Source organism: Meriones unguiculatus, chromosome 6 (genome assembly GCF_030254825.1).
Source record: "Meriones unguiculatus strain TT.TT164.6M chromosome 6, Bangor_MerUng_6.1, whole genome shotgun sequence".
NCBI lineage: Eukaryota > Metazoa > Chordata > Mammalia > Rodentia > Muridae > Meriones > Meriones unguiculatus.
In genome coordinates, this window is record NC_083354.1 from 129,293,440 (window position 1) to 129,312,630 (window position 19,191).

Consider the following 19,191-nt stretch of genomic DNA (forward strand, 5'->3'; position numbering starts at 1 on the left):
TTCACATAGCTTCCTGTCACCTGTGAAGGAGTCTCAGTTGAGGGGTTGCTGACTGAGCTATCTGTCCAGCCTTGAGAAACAGAGTTTTAAAAATCAGTGTACCAATGTGCAAATGATACTGTGTAGAGACAAATTAATGAGGAGGTGTATATACACACACACACACACACACACATACATACATACAGGTATATTAACATTTTTATAAAGGAGCTTGGAGCATCAGATGCATAACTGTTCATTTTAATCCATTCATTAGTTATATGACATGACATTTTAAGCAACTTATGAGACCAACAAGGTTCCTTAAATATTAAACCATTTAGAAAGGAATTGTTAACAAAAACGGAGTCAATATAGAGTAATTCTTCAGATAAAAAAACCTCAGGTCAAGTGAAGGAATTTTGTCTTCATAAAGAATATGAGTACTTGGGATGGACAAAGAAATGCTTTCTGTCAGGTATGGTGGGGCATGTCAAGAGGCAGAGGCAGGCAGAACTCGGAGTTCAAAGCTATCCTTGTCTATAGAGTTCTAGGACAGCCAGGGCTACACAGAGAAACCTTGTCTCAAAAAACAGAAAAAAGAAAAGAAATGATTCAATTGAGAGGGAAAAAGTAAGAGATCATTTGGGAATTGGTCTCTATGGAATACAGAAGGTAGAACTTTAGAGATGATAAGATTTTCTGAAAACTAAGAGATGTTTGTGAGTATGGCCCATTATAAATAACTACTAATTCTTTCCCTTTCCCAATTGGTTGTAACTTTTCTCCATAAATTAGAAAATGTAGAATTTCTTAAGAATGCTGCTGACGTATAGATTAACGAAGAAAAATAAAAATCAGCCTAAGGGAGACTCATTCTTGCAGGATGCAGCCACTATAAGATTCGCAGTGCTTCAGGGCTGTTTCCCAGTAAGTCCACACCCACTGACCCACTGTACTTAGTAAGAAAGAAAAACAAGATGTGAGGTTAGCAGAGGGGGGTGTTGGGAGGTAAGCTGGGAGGGGAAATGGGGCCTAAGAATCATATTTCACTGCCTACATGTGTAAAATTCTCAGAGAATAAAAATAATTTAATTAAAAAGCTTTACTTTTATCTTACTACCACAGAGAAAGGAAAACCTTACTCACATTCTTTGTGCATTAGCTTGGGTCTCTGTTTTCTGGACTGAAGTGTTTATCTGTCCTGAAGCTCTTCCTTAGAGAGCTGAGTTGTGGAACTGACTCTGGTCTGAATATTGAATATTATGTTTAAGTGATCTTTCAAAAATATGACACTACCCATCTTCCTTTGAGAACGTAAGTTGGGTGCATATATATAACCAACCAAATCTTAGTTCAGAGACTGTACAGTCTCAAGATAAATGTAGCACAGAGATGTCATGAAAAGAAATCTGTAAGTCAAAGGTGAAATTATTTTATAGCTCGTTCTGTACTGTTTCTCCAAACAAGAACCTTGAATGTTAGGCATGATAAGAACTGCTAACATGGTTTGTTAAAACAGATTTCTGGATCTTAGCACCACTGAGAGGCTATGAACTTATAGTTCTTATAATCTATATGATGTCAATGCTGGTCTCTGGACTGTATTGTAGGTAGCAAGAAATAAAAGGCCCTACAAAGCTGGGTGGCGGTGGCGCACACCTTTAACGCTACCATGTGGGAGGCAGAGGTGGGCGCATCTCTGGGAGTTCGAGGCCAGCCTGGTCAACAGGTCTACCAAGTGAGTTCTAGCACAGAGAAATCCTGTCATAAACAAACAAACATGCAAAAAGCCACTATGAAGACACCATCTCTATCTAGCACTGTCTAGATGTTAAAGGAGAGACCAATCAGTGCTGCCCTAGAGTGACTGAATCCTAACATTTCCATCTGCTATTTATTTCAGTGACTGGTTGGCATGTTCATGAACTGCCTTTATTGGAATTTATTTAATACCTTATACTGTCATTTTATTTGGATATTATTAACTTTATGTATTATGCCATAGAGAAAAACAGTACCACTCCTGGATAGAAATTCTCTTTCAAAATGAAAGTTATAAATCATAAAATTCTTGCTAAATATTGTTTCTAAAGTTCTGTGCTTGAATTCTTCTTTAATAAAGTTGGTCAAAATTAAGCACACACACAACTGGCACAGAATGAAGCCATTCTCCTTTAGTTAATGAAAAGGTTCAAAACAAAACAAAACAAAACAAAACAAAACAAAACAAAACAAAACAAGAACCTTATTATGTGGCTCAAATGATACAAAGTTTTGAATCTCTGTTCTACTTAAAAATGATTCTACTTATCTGTACTTGCATACATCTTGGAAAGTAGGATTTGAAGGGTGCACCTCGCCCCCGTCTGCAGCTTTCATTTTACTATTTATTAGAGTTATTCTCTATGCCCGGCCTTGTTCTGTGCTGACTGCTCATACTCAGCACAAGGTATCACATGCCCTCAAAAAGAGGAAATGCAAATACAGGTCACAGCAAAAATCAGCCGGTGAGAGTAATGATTCTACGAAAGGAGAGCTCACTACAGATTAATCCCGATCCTTGACATGTTTGTTTGTTTTTTGAGAGAGGGTTTCTCTGTGTAGCCTTGGTTGTCCTGGAACTCACTCTGTCAGCCAGGCTCTCCTCAAACTCAGAAATCCACCTGTTTCTGCCTCCCGAGTGTTGGGACTAAAGCTGTGCATCACCACTGCCCAGTGGAAGATTCTTCTGGTCAGTATGTTGTGTTCATGTAGAACGTTTGCAGGGCTATGACAATGAGTGACTATACATGTGTATTCCTTACAGTAAATCATAGCAGAAAAACAGCTGGGTTGTAAGCATGTAACCACAGACATGCTTACATGGCTCACATGTGATGAACTGTAGAGTTTGCAGCAAAAGGAAAGGCTAGAGCAAGGTTCATTTTATCAATCTATATATATATCACATATCACCAGGAGAAATAGACAGAAAGAGACAGAAAGAATGTTAAAAGAAAGCAATCTTAAAAAAAAACTTACTCTTTTATATTTCAAAATTTAATCTTTTTTGTTTTTGTTTGTTTGTTGAAGAAAGGGTCTCAGATAGTTGAACTTGTTAAGTAGCTGAGGATGACTCTGAATTCTTGATCAGTCTGCTTCCAAAGTTGTGAGATACCAGGTGTGTGCCATCACACTCATGTTTTTATTTTAATACTTTAAAAAGAATTTAATAGGCAACTCATGAGTCTAATTTTTATCTTTCTCTTTAAATTTCCATGGTTTTGAAAGTCCCATAAGAATCACATCATAGGTTAATGTTATTTTAAAATGGAATTTAAATTCTTAATTTTTTTTTTTACCCTTTTACTTTATGTGTATGAGTTGCTTTGCCTGCATGCAATGGACTGTGTATATGCCTGGTACCTATAGAGGCCAGAAGAGGGTTTAGATCCCCTGGAACTGGAGTTACTGATAGTTATGAGCTGTCATGTAAGTGCTAGGAACAGAACCTGGGTCCTCTGCAAGGGCAGTCAGTACTCTTAAGTGCTGAGCCATCTCTCCAACTCTGGTGTTTAAAATCTTATTTCAAATTAAAGAATATTTCATTGTCTCAATGCCATGTAAGTCCTTTTAGTCTTTATTTCTAACTTTTCCGGCAAGTTATGAGTCTGGTGCATCTTGCAAATTTGAGCTTTCAAATTTATCCTGTTTCTCAATTTTTGCTAAGTTTGTTCAACAGTTTTCAGAAAAAGGCACCACTTCACACAGGTTCCCTTTACTTGTATAAGCTAACAACCTAAAGAAAAAAAGAACTCACACTGTACTGCATTTTTATTGTTGGTTGTGAAGCTGGTGTGAACAAGCTGAGAAAATAAAAAATAGAACAGCACAGCCATTCAGTGGTAACTGAACACAATGAGTCATATCTGCATCTGAGCTAGAGGATTGGACCTGCCGTGCCCTCTACTTCCAAAACCATGTTGTGTTCAAAAGCCAGCAACACTAGTAAGAGCCTCTCTCCAATCAGCGTGCTTAAACAAGAGCAGGAAGCAGGCTGCAGCAGGACACACAATGGGCTGTTCACTCTGCAGACTGCAGGGAGGCAAAGGTTAAATAGAGGCAGAGAGATAGCCAGGGTTAGTAAAAGATTCCTTTTTCTTTCTTTATACACACTGTATCCCCTGAAACAACCTTTTAAACATTTGTAAATAAAATTTTAAAATAAGTAACTCTTTGGAGACCCGAACTTGGGACTGCAAAGTGGGACTACTGTATCACAGCTTCATAAAGTCAGATTGCATTTCAGAGCAATCATGAAAAAGACGTGGATAAAGTGAGTTTGAAAATGTTTTCTATCAGAAAAAAAGGCCATCTTTAAGGCACTGTCATGAACAAGAAAAATGTAATTATTACATAAAAAAGTTCAAGTAGTGAAATTTGAAGTAGACATAAAACTGAACTACAGCACAATGCAAACTTTTCACTTACATTAATTTAAAAAATACTGCAATGTCATGGAAAGAGACTCATACTTATCTCTTCCAAAAAAACCTTCAGTGAAGCGTCTATTACTCATATCCTCATACAAACATTATCCAGGTAATAGACACATAAATAACCATTTGTAAACTGACTTTCCTCTCAAAAAAGACTCACTTATAAACTTTTATTTTGAAGGAAAGTTGAAGATGGTGCTCTGGAAACCACAAGTACTTCCGGGTAAGGCTGGAGTCCCATTTGCTTGTTATCTTTCAGCTTCTGTACTATAACTTTGGCAAATTCTTCTCCTTGGATGTCAGTGGTGTCCAGTAACTGCCTGACTTTTGAGGTCCTTGTGGGTTTAGTGCTAATGAGTTCATAGTCCTCCTTCATGATCAAGTCCCGAGACAGAAGGGCGTCCAGTGACTGGTTGAGGCAGGCTTCAGTCATTTGGCTCACAATGTCCTCCCTCTTGCTCTGGATCCACTGTTGGGCTATACCAGGTTGCAGGCGCTCTGTAGAAAAGCAAAGCATGAGCAATGTATAAAGCTGAGGACAGACATAAGCAACAAGCACACTTCTGTGTAAAAATGAGTACGCAGAACACACATTTCTGTATGATTGTGCCTGTACCAACAATATTTTTTGAAAATGCTTATGTTTTCCAGGAACTATTGGAACACTTGTGCTTTATCTCTTCATTCATCTTTCAGAAAGAGTATTATATGTTTATATGCTACGTTGAAGGGCAATGTGACTTCAATTTTTGTTTTGTTTCAGATATAAAGGATACCTGCCTATCTGATAAACAGAAATAGCTTCACTTTTACTAATACAGTAAGTGATGCTTCCTCCTAACACTTCCTCCTGGGTTAGAGATTCCTGGAATGCATCTGGCCCTCTAAAGACATGTCAGCATGGAGTTTGGAAATGCTTTCCTACTCAAACAAGTATTTACTGAGCTAGGGAATGAAAACTAAAAAAAACATTATATGGTCAATCCACCCAGCGTGTGCTTAGAAGGGAAATACAACACTTCAAGTGCCCCTCGACGCATATACTTACCCAAGCTTTTCTCAACCAAGAGAGGTTTTAGTAAAGCCAGTGAGCACTGGCTGGGTCTGTGATCACAGAAAGCTTCCCTCTGTGATGCAGAAATAGTGCCGTCCCAGCTGTGGTTTCCAGGACAGTGATGCAGCTTCAATGAAGAACAGTCTTGAGGTCCTCCTACAGAACATTTCATTAGGGGTAGAGTTTTCATTAGATATTCCTATCTGTAAAATATCAACAGGTGGGTCATAGAGAAGGTAGGTTCCAATGGCTTCGGGTTTTCACTGTAATTGAAGCTACTTCAGAAATCCAATTCTGAAAATACTGTAAATATCTTTTATTACATTTATTTGTGTGTGTGCACACGTCTGTAAAGGTCAGAGGACAACTTGCTCTCTTTCTACCACGTGGGTCCTGATGGTCAAATTCAGGTTGCTGGCTTGGCTGGGAGTATTTTTACCTACAGCCATCTTGCCAGCCCTGCAAACACGTTTTAGAGTAATAAGTATTTATACTGAATAGTGTTTTACTAGTGTTAGTGCTTGCCTGCTCTGCACTTAGTATAAATCATCAAACTTCCCATCTTCTCATAGTCTCGTTCTCTTACTTGTGATTTCCTCCTTTTCCACTTTAAATGTCTGTCAAATACATGGACTTTCAAGTGTAATAAATCTATCATTGACATGTTTTCTCCTTTTCCCTCTAGAAAACAAATTCAGTGCTCTAACTGTTTATCTCTGCTTCAAGTTTATGCGATTATCTCTCTGCCATCACTGAATACATTGTCTCTTCAAATTCAAATTCTCAGAAGTGTACTGCAGATCATACTGATAGGCACTGATCTCAAATAAAATAAAAATATTAAAATCATAACCATCATCCACCTTAACTCTAAACTCCATTTCAGTTCTCGTTCTAAAAGTTGTGGTGTTTTCCCAGCTTAACCACTTATTCAGCTTTATCTCCTTCTCTCTCAGCTCAAGTGAAAAGTCACTTGAAAAATCATCTGAAAACTCCAGATGCATTCCAGGAATCTCTAACCCAGGAGGAAGTGTTCGGAGGAAGCATCAGTGCATCTCCCTAACCTCTGACAATACCCACCCTGCTTTTGCTCTTACCTGCCCCTAATCCTAGTCTCCTTTTCTCTAGGGCCATCACGGTAGCTCAGTGGGTCAGGGCAATGGCTTCACCTGAATTTGATTCCCAGAATCCACAGTGGAAGGAGATAAGTGACTCTCAAAAGTTGAACTTTGACCTCTATATGTGCACCATGGTATGTGTGACACCCTTCCCCTTCATACATACAAGCAATAAATTAAAGAAGATTTCAAATTCCAGGCAGGATGAGCCTTTGTAAAGCAAAAATTTGTATTTGATGCCCTTTCCTGAACTTAAAAGCCCATATTTGCTTCGCTGAGTACAGGAATTCTTCTTTTTTTAATTAAAAATATTTAAACACACACACACACACACACACACACACACCGGTATGTGTTTTGTTCTGCATCTACAGCTGTGCATTGTGCATGCTTGGTGCCTATGGAGGCCATAATAAGGTAGCAGATCCTCTGGATTTAGACTTGTGACAGTTCTGAGATGCTGTATGGGTGCTGGGAATTGAGCTCGAGTCCTCTGGAAGATTTGTAATTGCTCTATACCACTGAGTCATCTCTCCAGCCCCTAGGAATTTTTTACAATAAGTCCTCCTTAGCTTTTATCTTTTCTTATTCATTCTACTTACCAGAAAAACTAAATTACCCTCTGCTATCTGTTTCCTTGCTTCTGGACTCCATATTGTTCTTTTTCACAAAGTGCCTGTCTGTCGTAACTTTAGGTTAGCCTTTAGCCAGAAATAAGTTTTCACAATGACACTGTACAGTTGAGTGACATGAAAATATCCATCAAGCTGGGCACTGCTACACATGCCTTTAATCCCAGCACTTTGGAAGCAGAGGCAGGCAAATCTCTGAGTATGAGCCTAGCCTGGTCTACAGGGTTAAAGGACAGCCAAGCCTACACAGAGAAACCTTGCCTTAAAAAAGAAAATAAGCAAACAACAAACAAAAAAGCATTCATCAAAAAAGCCTGGCTTTACAGGGACTGCCTCTGACATGAACTGATTGGCCTGCTCTTTGATCACCTCACCCTGAAGGGGGAGCAGCCTTACCAGGCCACAGAGGAAGAGAATGCAGCCACTCCTGATAGACTTGGGTCAAAGGGAAGGGAGGAGGACCTCCCCTATCAGTGGACTTGGGGAGAGGCATGCGTGGAGAAGGGGAGGATGGGATGGATTGAGAGGGGAGGAGGGAAGGAGCTACAGGGGGGATACAAAGTGAATAAATTAATTAATAAAAAATTTAAAAAAAGTCTGGCTTTAATCAGGTCTTGGATCTGCTGTCTACTTGCTATGTGATCCAGAGATTTCATAATCTATAAAGCAAGAACTAGCTCCCTTACAGCTATTGAAAATATTCTGTAAAGAATATGTCTTGATCCTTGTAGTACATATATCCCTCTTAAAATATAGTTACTGTGGTAACTTATAAATACTTCTCTTTTTTTCTTGTGAGATTAAGAAAAAAAAAAACCCTTTTCACCATGATCACAGAATGCCTTTAAGTAAATGTATTTGTTCATTATGCCACTGCTACCTTCATATATACAGACTTGTTACTTAAAAAAATATGGAGCATGAATGCAAATGAAAAATGCGTTCCATGTGCACCATCTGTTTGCCAATGAAATAATCTTGAAAGAAAGTGGAAAAGTTGTTTAACAATACATACCAGATAAAAAACCTTTGTCTTGAGGAGCTGATAGGGACCTGGAGGTTCCAGGAGAACCAGCGTTTCTAGAGAGTAGAGAGGTTCCACAAGATTCCTAAAGTAAACAGAGGACCAACAGGCTGAGGGAAGCTGTGTACATAAAGGTTTGTAGAAAGGCTTCTTTAGAATTACGTGGCTATAGTTTCTAAACTGATCTTGCCTTTGGCTGATTAAAAATGAAAACCCAGAACTACTATAAATCATAGTTTACAGAACCAAAGAAATAACACATAAAACCATCACAAATAAATGTAACTTCTTTTTCACCCCCATCTCTACTATGTGAATAAATTATACAAAGTGGTTCACACATCCTAGGTGAGCACTCTACTACTGGGCTATATCCCAAATCTCTAATTTAATTTCTTTATCAACTCAAATGGAGGGAATGGGGCAATAGTTATGTCCCAGAAACAAGTTTACACTCATCATAATTCAGACAATCTGTCCAGTGGCTATAATGATGAATAAGAAATGTGCCTTGGAGCAAATGATTAGTTTCAAGTTCTTTCAACCCAAAGGGATTGAAAAACTTGGAAAAAACATGGGGATCTTTACTCTTAGCTCTGTCATTGTCTTTTTTTTTACTACCCTTTAACAATGCACTGCAACTCTCTGGCTTTCAGGTTCCATCAAAAATTAGCATAGGATCAAATTAGTTACTTTATATAAAAGTGAATTTGAAACTATATTGTTGGCCAGTGAGGTGTTTCAGTGGGTAAAGGTACTTTTGCCAAGTGGATGACCTGTATTTGATCCTTGGGAACCACAAAGTAAAGGAGAGATTGGATTTTTGTAAGTTATCCTTTGACATACACACATACACATATACCTGCACACACTATATTAACAAGTATAAAAAAAACCCAAGTGTTGTGCTTTAATGTTCTTTTGAATGTACTATAACTTTTACGAACCTGTAAAGTGGACATATAGTCTTAAAATGATTCATAACATAACTCTTGGAGAGCAACAGGAATTTCTCTTATTACTTACTGTAAGAGGTGGAGGGGTGGTATAAAACAGTGCTGAATTTATCTCCTATGGTTTACCTATATACTACTCTAGAGCATCATCAGAGGATGACAGAGTGGGATTTCAGGTTAGAGATGGCCATGACTACTTAGCAAATTACAAACACTCCCTGGACTTTAGTTTCCCATCCGTATAGAAAAGGGGGTTAGACTAAATGATTTTTTAACATTCTTCTCACATTCAAGTTTAGTATAAATACCAGATGTACATTTGTACCTCCTGTGGAGGATGGTTTGCAGGTATGTTCAGCGATAAATCCATTTTTTTGTCATACAAGCGAACAGTACTCGATGTGCTCTGTATCTGGAACAAACACACACATGTACTTTAAATGGAATTAGAAATTACAGAATAAAATCACAATCTACATCACATGTTTTATTTATACAAAAAAATCAATGGAAATGAGATCTAGATCATTGGGGAACGTATAACTTTATTAGGTAGAGACCGTATAGAACAAGAAATGCTTAGAGAACAGACTTTGCATCCTGCCTCAGATTAATTGGTTGATTTCATAAGTATATCTCTCAAGAGTGCTGCAGCTGCATCTTTAATACCTACAAACAGGATTGTTTAAAGACTGAGAGAATGAAGTATTTGGTTCAAGCCAGGAGCTCAATTTTGCCATGTGGTCTATCCATATTATGCAAAGTTGTATTTAAAGTTCTATTATGATTTTTATTGTACTTTCTGATAAGAAACCAAGGTTAGGATGATGTAAAGGTGCTGGTGTGTTTCCATGGTATGGGTGGGGTGTGTGTGTCATGGTCACGGATACGATAACTATCTGACCCGACCCCTACATGTATATAATGTGTTTTGGTCAGTCATCATTCCATTCCCCTCTCTTATGTCCCTCCTACACCCTTTAGAACTCCACTTCTCATCCTGTCCCCTCTCCTACTTTCATGTCTTAACATATATATATATATATCTCCATCCTCTACTGAATTTAGTTAGGGTCACTTGCATGTGCATGGGTGGGGGATAAAACATAACATTACATTTCCTATTTATGTATCAGAGATAAGGACACCTATGTAGTAGGGTTTCTGTAAGGAGAATCAGAAGTAATACATGCAAATAGTGCAAAGGTTACTTGCAAGTATTAAATAAAAGGTAGAGGCTAAACATGTGATTTGTTTAAATATTTGAATACTATAACTTTATAGCGAAGTGATTTACTTTTGGCATCCATAAAGTAGACTCAGACAAGTTTGGAATTCCATCCCGTGCCTCAAACTCCATTTGACAACTTGACCCTGTAGTCAGGGTCAGGCTGGTCTGGAATTTACTATGTAGTCCATGCTGGCTTCCAACTCATAGCAATCTACCTGCCTCAGCTTTCGGAGTGTTGTTGTTCCAGATAAAAACTACCACACCCGACTAAGCCTCTCTCTGTGTGTGTATATATATATATATTATATATAATGTTAGTTGTTCTTCAGAACTTTAGAAACTAGTGGATTCTGTACTCAGCTCTCCACTATCCCAGCTTCCTGCTCCATATGGTGGAAAAGACTCATAGCCACCTGTATATATAGTGGATCTATATTTAGTAAATTCTTGTTCAACAAGTGTTTGTGTGTGTGTATGAGACTATGCAACCCTTCAGGACATGCATCTTGTTACTGAACTTAGAGCGATCCACCTGCCTTTGCCATCTGAGTGCTGGGATTAAAGACATCACCATCACACCTGCTATACACATAATTTTATATGCATCTTCAAATTCGTTTTTGGCTATATCTGTTATGTAAAGTTTTCCTTACTTTTAATGAAACATTTCTAATACATCTTTTCATTAGTAATACATTATTTTTTTTATAATTAATGAGGTATGACAATTCAAATTGTTTATAGACTAGTGAATCATACCCAAGGAAGATATACAAGAAAGCATTAAAAAAACTTTCTTGGTTCACTGTTTATTTTCCAAGATAAAAGGAGCACTTACTTGGAAAAACCCAAAAATTAAGAGCTGGCTAAAATAATTTAAAAATATAGAAAATGCAAGTAAACCAAGCCACTCTAAATAGAGAATATTAAATGTGTACGTGTCTGTGAAAGACAGAATTGACATGTGTTTTTCAGGCTGGCCCTGGCTTCAAGTTCAGTTCTTTTGCCTCCACCTCTGCAGTAGCTGGGACTAGAGGCACACCACCACACTTGGCTTTTAAATTTCTATTCTACTGTTAGTTTCACAGGCTATGTACTTTTCTTTTCTTTTTTTAATTAAATATTTATTTTTTATATTGATTACAGTTTATTTACTTTGTTTCCTAGCTGTTCATTATATTTTTCTTCAAAGAACAATTTTGTTCATAATATGTTAAAAAAATTCTGGAGTAGACATGGGATTTGTATCGTTACTGCATATATGTAAGTAGAGTTCACTTAAAGGTGTTTTATGTATTTAAATGTAATGCTTTAAACAAATATCAGTAATAAAAATCCCTATGGTCTAAGTCAGTATTTGTTCTGGGAAAGATGAAGAAAGATGAGCTAAAAAGTCTGTGAGGGAATGAATGATAAAAAATGAATAAGAAGTTGAAATCTTGTAGCAGTTCAGACTTCATACAAAGTACTTAGCATTTTCTATAAATACAGAGGAGTGTGACTAACTTTTCTATTCTACAATAATCTCATCCAAAGAAACCAGGGTTTCAACCACCCTCCTCAACTACAACTTTATATAAAAATAATACTGTGACATAAAACAATGACAAACCCATCTTGTGGTTACTAAACTATCAGAAAACATCTACTTTACTTAAGAAGATAAAAGTTTTACACATTAAGCCTTATATATATAGGATCTGCATATTCAAAGTGTTTGGAGAAAAAAAAAGGGATGTGGGATGGTTCCCTTTCTCTTCATATCCAGACAACAGTATCTCCCTCCCTTTTCTGCTTCTTCTTTTCCATTTAATGATCTGGCACTGAATTATGCCTCTAGGTCCCCTCCCTCCTTTTGTTTTTATTTTGAGAAGACCTAGTTAACCTGCTCATGGTGGTCTCAAGCTCACACAGTAGCCCAGGCTCACCTTGAATTTGCAGTCCTCCTCTCTTAGCCTACCCAAGTAGATGGGATTACAGGATGGTCACCAGGGCCCTACTCACCTACCTCTGCTTAGAGAGAGATGAGAAAAAGAGAAACTTACAAGGAGAAACAGAAAAGAAAAGACAAAAGGAAACAGTCTGAGAAGTTAGTACTGACGTTAGATGTTGGTATCTTTGGAAAAGGCTGTAGAAGTTACGAATTATTCAAAGAGTTCATTTTTAAATCCAGCTAAAATGTGGATACTCCACATGATATTGGCATAAAAGCAGACATGTTGATCCATGGAATCGGATGCTATGGTAGTCTTTAATTTGATTATGAATTTTTTTTTCATATTAATCTTTTATGCTAGTTGGTCCAGCAAACTAGGAGGAAAAAGCAAACTGTCAGTCAATAAAGAAACTATGGACTGTGCTTGTTCATCACCATAGAGTTGGGCTAGCCAGTAGTTTTATTAGCATATATGGAGTTCAGCTTAATGAAACCGAGAGAGTGCTAGCCTATGCTTACTTTGCTCTAAGGAACTACAGTTGCTTTGTAAACCTTCAGTTGTTCTGATCCACACACAAGAGCTATAATGATCAGACAACTGCCCGAGGTCATTCACATTAACTTCTCTGACAGCTTAGTCTATACAATGTGAAGTATTTGAGTAAGAAAACAAGATAAAAACCAAGCAATAAAAATACAATTTGGGCCTCTGATACAGCATAAATGCTACTGTTTTATATGGAAATAAATCTCAGAAAAACTCAAGTACATTAAAGAAGAGCAAGCACTCATCCTCCATGGGCACTAACACTTAACAGAAGTAAATACAGACTAACATATATCATATGCACCTTCCTGAGTGACTCAGGGTGTCTGCTGCACACAGGTGCCTTAGTACAAATTCTAAGTTCACATCTGAGATGTTGAGAATTCTGAAAGTGTTAAATCTGAAGGTGGCCCATTTGAATGAAATGGAAATTCCTATGTCGACAAAGGAAAAACACAGTGATCATGACCCTTGTAAATTTTCCCACCTCCAAACTCTAGCCTGTTTCTGGGAAACTAAATTAAAACTTCACAAGTGATATATAGCTATTTTAAGTTTTATGTTATAATTTCAAAGGGAGATTTACCTTTGTCTTTTTTAGCTGAATAACAGCTTCAAGAAAAGTTATGTCTTCAAATGTTCTCAGAATGGGTTCAAGTTCTATTAGGCATTCTAAATAAGAAAAACAAAACAAAGCCAAAAAACAAAAACCCAAGAAATTTAAGTTCAGATTACTTCTAATAATTTAAACTCAAATGTTAACATTTATCTTGTAAGGCCCCATGTCAGTCTTTCACTAAAGTGATAACATGCATTCATCTTAAGGATTCTTATTGCTGACACAAACAACAGAGCAGACCAACAGAACAGAGTCAGCAGCCTGAAAATGAACCATTGCAACTCTGGCAAGCTGATTTCAACAGAGAGCCTTACATTCCACAAGGCGAAGATAGTCCTTTAAAGTTAGCTATACTAAGACATTTGAACAGCCATTATTATAACAGGTCATTTATAACTGCACTGTACACCATACATATAAACTAACTCAAAATAGATCATTCACTTAAATATAAACAGTAGAAAATGTTCAAAACCTTCACTTAAGGAAATTCTTTAGATATGACATCAAAAATAAGATTCATAGAAACCCGACAACTGGACTCCTAAGAACAATTCTGAAAACTGTACTCTTGAGCAGTGGTTCTCAACCTGTGGGTGGCAACCCCTTTGGGGGCCGAATGACCTTTCCACAGGCCTCACATGTCAGATATTGACGATTTACAATAGTAGCTACACTGCAGTTATGAAGTAACAATGAAATAATTTTATGGTTAGGGTCAGCACAACATGAGGAACTGTATTAAAGGGCTGCGGCATTAGGAACTCTGAGAACCACAGCTCTAGAGAAAAGACACTGTTAAGAAAAAATGAAAAGCACAGCCACAGAATAGGAGTAGACTACATTTTGAGTTGAATATCTGCTAACGGGCTTGTTTCTGGCACATGTGAAACACTGTGACAGGCTGGGCCAGGAGGATGGCTCAGTGCATGAAAGTGCTTGCTGTGAAGTCTGATGACCCGAGTTTCATCCCCAGTGCTGTGGCGGAAGGAAAGAACCAAGTGTTGAAAGTTGTCCACTGATCACTGACGGAGTACGCTCATACTCACACACAACACACACACACACACACACACACACAAATACAGTGGGAGGGAGGAAGGGAGGGAGGGAAGGAGGGAGGGAGGGAGGGAGAAAGGAAAGGAAGGAAGGGAGAACAAGAACTGAAAACCCATAACAGGAAGACTACACATAAAAGAAGTAAAATCTTAACTGCCCCTCTAATTAACTCTCACACATTAGCACCGGTTTCTGTCCTCATACCCTACCAACACTGCATGTGGAGGCTGAAGAGATTCTCAGTGGTTAAGAGCACAAACTGTCCCTGCATCCCAGTCTGGTCCCTAGAACCCACCTCTGACAGCCTACGACTGCCTGCAACTCCAGAGAGCTCCAATATTCCAAAAGAGAAGCTACATTTGTATGGGTTACTAATGACGATGCCAGTGTGGAAAAAAAAAAAAAAAAAAAACTTTCTCTTTCTTTTTTCTATATCAGGATCTTGTATATTTATTATCAAGGTTGGTCTCAAACTCTCAAGTTCATTAGATTCTCCTACTTTTGTCTCTCACCACTAAACTTAGCTAAAGTCTGGCTTACATGACCAATGGTCAGATTAGACAGACTGACCACTCCCTCCTTGGAGCAGTCCTTCTGGCTTCTTCTTAGACAAGAGAGGACACTGTCTTCCTTTATACTCCATTTTCTTGTTCCTCTATCCAATTTCTAAGAATGCCCCAGAGGTCTAACATGGGTATTGTATTCTCTGCCATCAGGCTAAATTCTCTATCTAGGGTGACCTAATCTAGATTACTTGTGTGCTAGCGATGCTTGGGTTTAGATCACAAGTCCTAGATTCTTTCTTGCATAAAAACATTTACATGTTATTATAGTTGTAACAGTAATTAAATTCCTTCTTCTAGTTGGTTATATGAATCATGTCTATATGATTAAGCATATACAATCAGCTATGTTTGAGGATTTCATTACTTCAGATCAAGGTCAGTATCTCTTATTATCTGTCCTCTTTATCATGGCTGTTTTAGTGGGTTTTAATTGGCATATCACTGTTTGCATTTTCTAGTGATGTGAAAAGCCCTTTTATATGCCTTTTAGTCAACTGTATATTTTCTTCAATGAAATTCTAATCTACAATTTAAAAATTTTTATTATTTGTCTCGGTATTGGATTATTCAGAATTCTGTTTTATTTCTAGATATAATCATTTAAATAGAGATATGATATAAAAATATATTCCCACCATCTGTGGTTTGTCTTTTCATATTTTAGCAGTTTATTTAGTTTCGTAAGTGTGTGTGCATGTGAGTGATGTGGACATATTGTATGCCTGTTTGTATGTACGTGTGTCTGCACAGGTCAGAAGTTGACACTGGCTACCTTATTTGATTGCTCTCTATTTTATATACTGAGGCTGCATCTCTCACTGGACCTCAGAGCTCACAGTTTTGGCTAGTCTAGCTAGCCAGCTTATTCTGGGCACCCATGTCCACCTCCCAAGTGTAAGGATTACAGGCACAACACACACCTGCAGGGCAGTTGTATGGGTGTTAGGAATCCAAAATATGGTCCCCAGGCTTGTATGACAAGCACTTTCTCCGGCACACCAGCTTCACAGCCCAGGCCTTTGCTCTAAAGTACAAAGTTCTAATTGTTTTAAAGTTCAATTTCCCTGCAAATCAAAACGACCCTGAGATATCACCTTACACCCATCAGAATGGCCAAGATGAAAAACTCAAGCGATAACACATGCTGGAGAGGTTGTGGAGAAAGGGGAACCCTCCTCCACTGCTGGTGGGAATGTAAACTGGTACAACCACTCTGGAAAGCTATCTGGCGCTTTCTAAGACAAATAGGAATAGTGCTTCCTCCAGACCCAGCTATACCACTGCTAGGTATATACCCAAAGTTTGTTCAAGTACACAAAAAGGACACTTGCTCAACCATGTTTATAGCAGCTCTATTTGTAATAGCCAGAACCTAGCTATTTGTAATAGCCAAAACAACCCAGATGTCCATCAACGGTGGAATGGGTACAGAAATTGTGGTATTTTTATACAATGGAATACTACTCAGCAATCAAAAAGGAGGAAATCATGAAATTTGCAGGCAAATGGTGGGATCTAGAAAAGATCATTCTGAGTGAAATATCCCAGAAGGAGAAAGACAAACATGGGATATACTCACTTATATAGACCTATAAGATATGATAAACATAATGAAATCTATACACCTAAAAAAGATAATCAATTGAGAGGACATGGGGTAAGATGATCAATCCTCATTTAGAAAGACAGATGGGATGAGCATTGAACGTAAGACAGGAGTCTACTGAGCGCATCTGAAAGACTCTAACTAGCAGTGTTTTCAAAGCAAAGACTCATGACCAAACCTTTGGCAGAGTACAGGGAATCATAAGAAAGAAGAGGAGTTAGTCTGATGGGGAAAGGATAGGAGCTCCACAAGGACCAAATATATCTGGGCACAGGGTCTTTTTTGAGACTGACATTCAACCAAGGACCATGTATGGATATAACCTAGAACCTCCACTCAGATGTAGCCTGTGGTAGCTCAGTAACCAATTGATTTCCCAAAGTAGGGAACAGGGACTATTTCTAACAGGAACTCAATGACTGGCTCTTTGGTCTCCCCACCCCCGAAAGGAGGAGCAGTCCTGTTAGGCCACAGAGGAGGGCTTTGCAGCCAGTCCTGAAGATACCTGATAAAACAGGATCAGATGAATGGGGAGGAGGTCCCCCCTATCAGTGGACTTGGAAAGGGGCACGGTGGAGATGAGGGAGGGAGGGAGGGACTGGGAGGGAATGAGGGATCGGGACATGGCTGGGATACAGAGTTAATAAAATGTAACTGATAAAAAAAAATAAAAAAATAAAAAAAAGAAACAAACAAAAAAAAAAAGTTCAATTTCCCAAGTTCATTTATTTATTTAAATCCTATTGAGTCAAATGTCTGCCTAAGTAAGGTCTTAAGATTTTCTCCTGTTTATATTTATAGGTCTGATCATTCTGATCATTCAGAAATATATCCTAATTCTGGATAATTGTTCTAAGTCTAGAATTATCACCTAACGTGGACAACTACTGAGGGAGTTTCCTAACTGGTATTTTTGTTCTTCTCTGTTCTCCCACAGTCACTTCCCCATACAGCAGTCAAGACGATTCTGAACTGAACTTAAATTAGATTATATTGCTTCCAGAAGAGACAGAGAGTGAATGGCCTTCCGTTGCACTTGGAGCATAGGTCTGAGAGGGTGACCAGCAGCTCCCTTGCTCTCTGTTAAAGCATCTTTGCCACCTTCTTGGCTCACTGGGCTCTAGCTACACAGACTTTCTCTTTATTCCCTGAAAACACAACACATTTTCTGCTAGTCTCAGAACTTTTACTCTGGATGTTTTCTTTGCTGGAGCTACTTCCTCCTAAGTCCGCAAATGACTGGCTGTTTCAAGCTTCAAACAGCACTCACACACACACTCCTAAAACCCGTCAGCATGGCTTTTGTGCACCAGCACATTTGTTTTAGTGCAGGATTGACTCCACAATCTCTGCCTTATTTAGTCACTCATTTTCTCCATGCTTTCTTCAGAAGAAGGTTGAGCTAAGATGACATATTCATTCTTCGGTCCCTGTGCTCATCCCAGTGAGGAGGGAACAAAAGGCAGGTGTTCACTAAGTGAACAGATTATTACTCTTACCAAACAACTGCACTTTTCTCTTAGGAATTCTCAAATCTTTTCTAGGCGCAATTACTTATACATAAATACAACAGATAACAAAAGCAAAATAACTCATATAGCAGTTTCCAAATGGGCATATATTTTGAATAGGAATACTTTATTTATAGTCTACTGACAATTTCTAGAATTCAAAGGTCCACATCGGAACTGTCAACTCACTCAAGAAAGACGGTCTTTCATCTGGGTTTTGCGCCCATCCACTTTGTATTAGAGAGACCATGAGACCTCGATGAGGGATATCAAACGGCAAATTTTCCTCACTGGTGTCAGGCCGGCGGCCCTGTGACACGCTATACATGATCTGCAAAGGATTGGTGACTTCTGTCAAAACAAATACAGTTCATTAGCCGGAAAGATACTACTAACACTACTCAAATAAAAATGAGGATTCTTAAACTTCAGACCAATTCAAATTGCCCTTTTCTATAAGGACTTTACTCCCCAGCCAGTGCCAGCCCTGAGCACCTCTCATGGGAGGAGTTCACAGCCCCTCCTCCCCAGCTCTAGACATGTTTCTTGATTGGCTATGGGGATGTGAGAAGAGCTGAACCAGGCAGAGCTCTGCAGAGCCTAGCAGAGCCAACAAGGGACAGTCACTAATATTTTACATGAATGAGAGGTAAATGCTGTCTGCTAAACTACTGAAATGTTGAAGATATTCATAACGCAACAAGTTGAACATTACAAACTTAAAAAAAAAATTAAAAACAGAGACTGAGGCAGGCGGATCTCTGAGTTTGAGGCCAGACTGGTCTACAAAGTGAGTCCAGGACAACCAAGTTTACACAGAGAAACCATGTCTCAAAAAACCAAAACAAACAAACACCAAAAAAAGAAAA

At 38.4% G+C, this 19,191-nt stretch overlaps 1 protein-coding gene across 4 annotated transcripts in view; it reads right to left on the minus strand.

Annotated features, from left to right (window-relative positions):
• Positions 1–222: 222 nt before the first annotated feature.
• Positions 223–19,191, minus strand: part of Ripk2 (receptor interacting serine/threonine kinase 2) — a 40,896-nt gene continuing 21,927 nt past the window's right edge. For 3 of the 4 annotated variants that reach the window (XM_021630912.2, XM_060386025.1, XM_021630913.2), the window contains exons 6-11: positions 18,512–18,673; positions 13,548–13,633; positions 9,573–9,659; positions 8,283–8,376; positions 5,512–5,673; positions 223–4,961 (exon numbers count right to left, since the gene is read on the minus strand). In XM_021630912.2, the coding sequence (XP_021486587.1) occupies positions 4,624–4,961; positions 5,512–5,673; positions 8,283–8,376; positions 9,573–9,659; positions 13,548–13,633; positions 18,512–18,673 (929 nt within the window). In that variant the 3' untranslated portion in view covers positions 223–4,623. Of the gene's footprint in view, positions 4,962–5,511; positions 5,721–8,282; positions 8,412–9,572; positions 9,660–13,547; positions 13,634–18,511; positions 18,674–19,191 lie in introns of all 4 variants that reach the window. The other variant, XR_009592481.1, reaches the window with a different exon arrangement.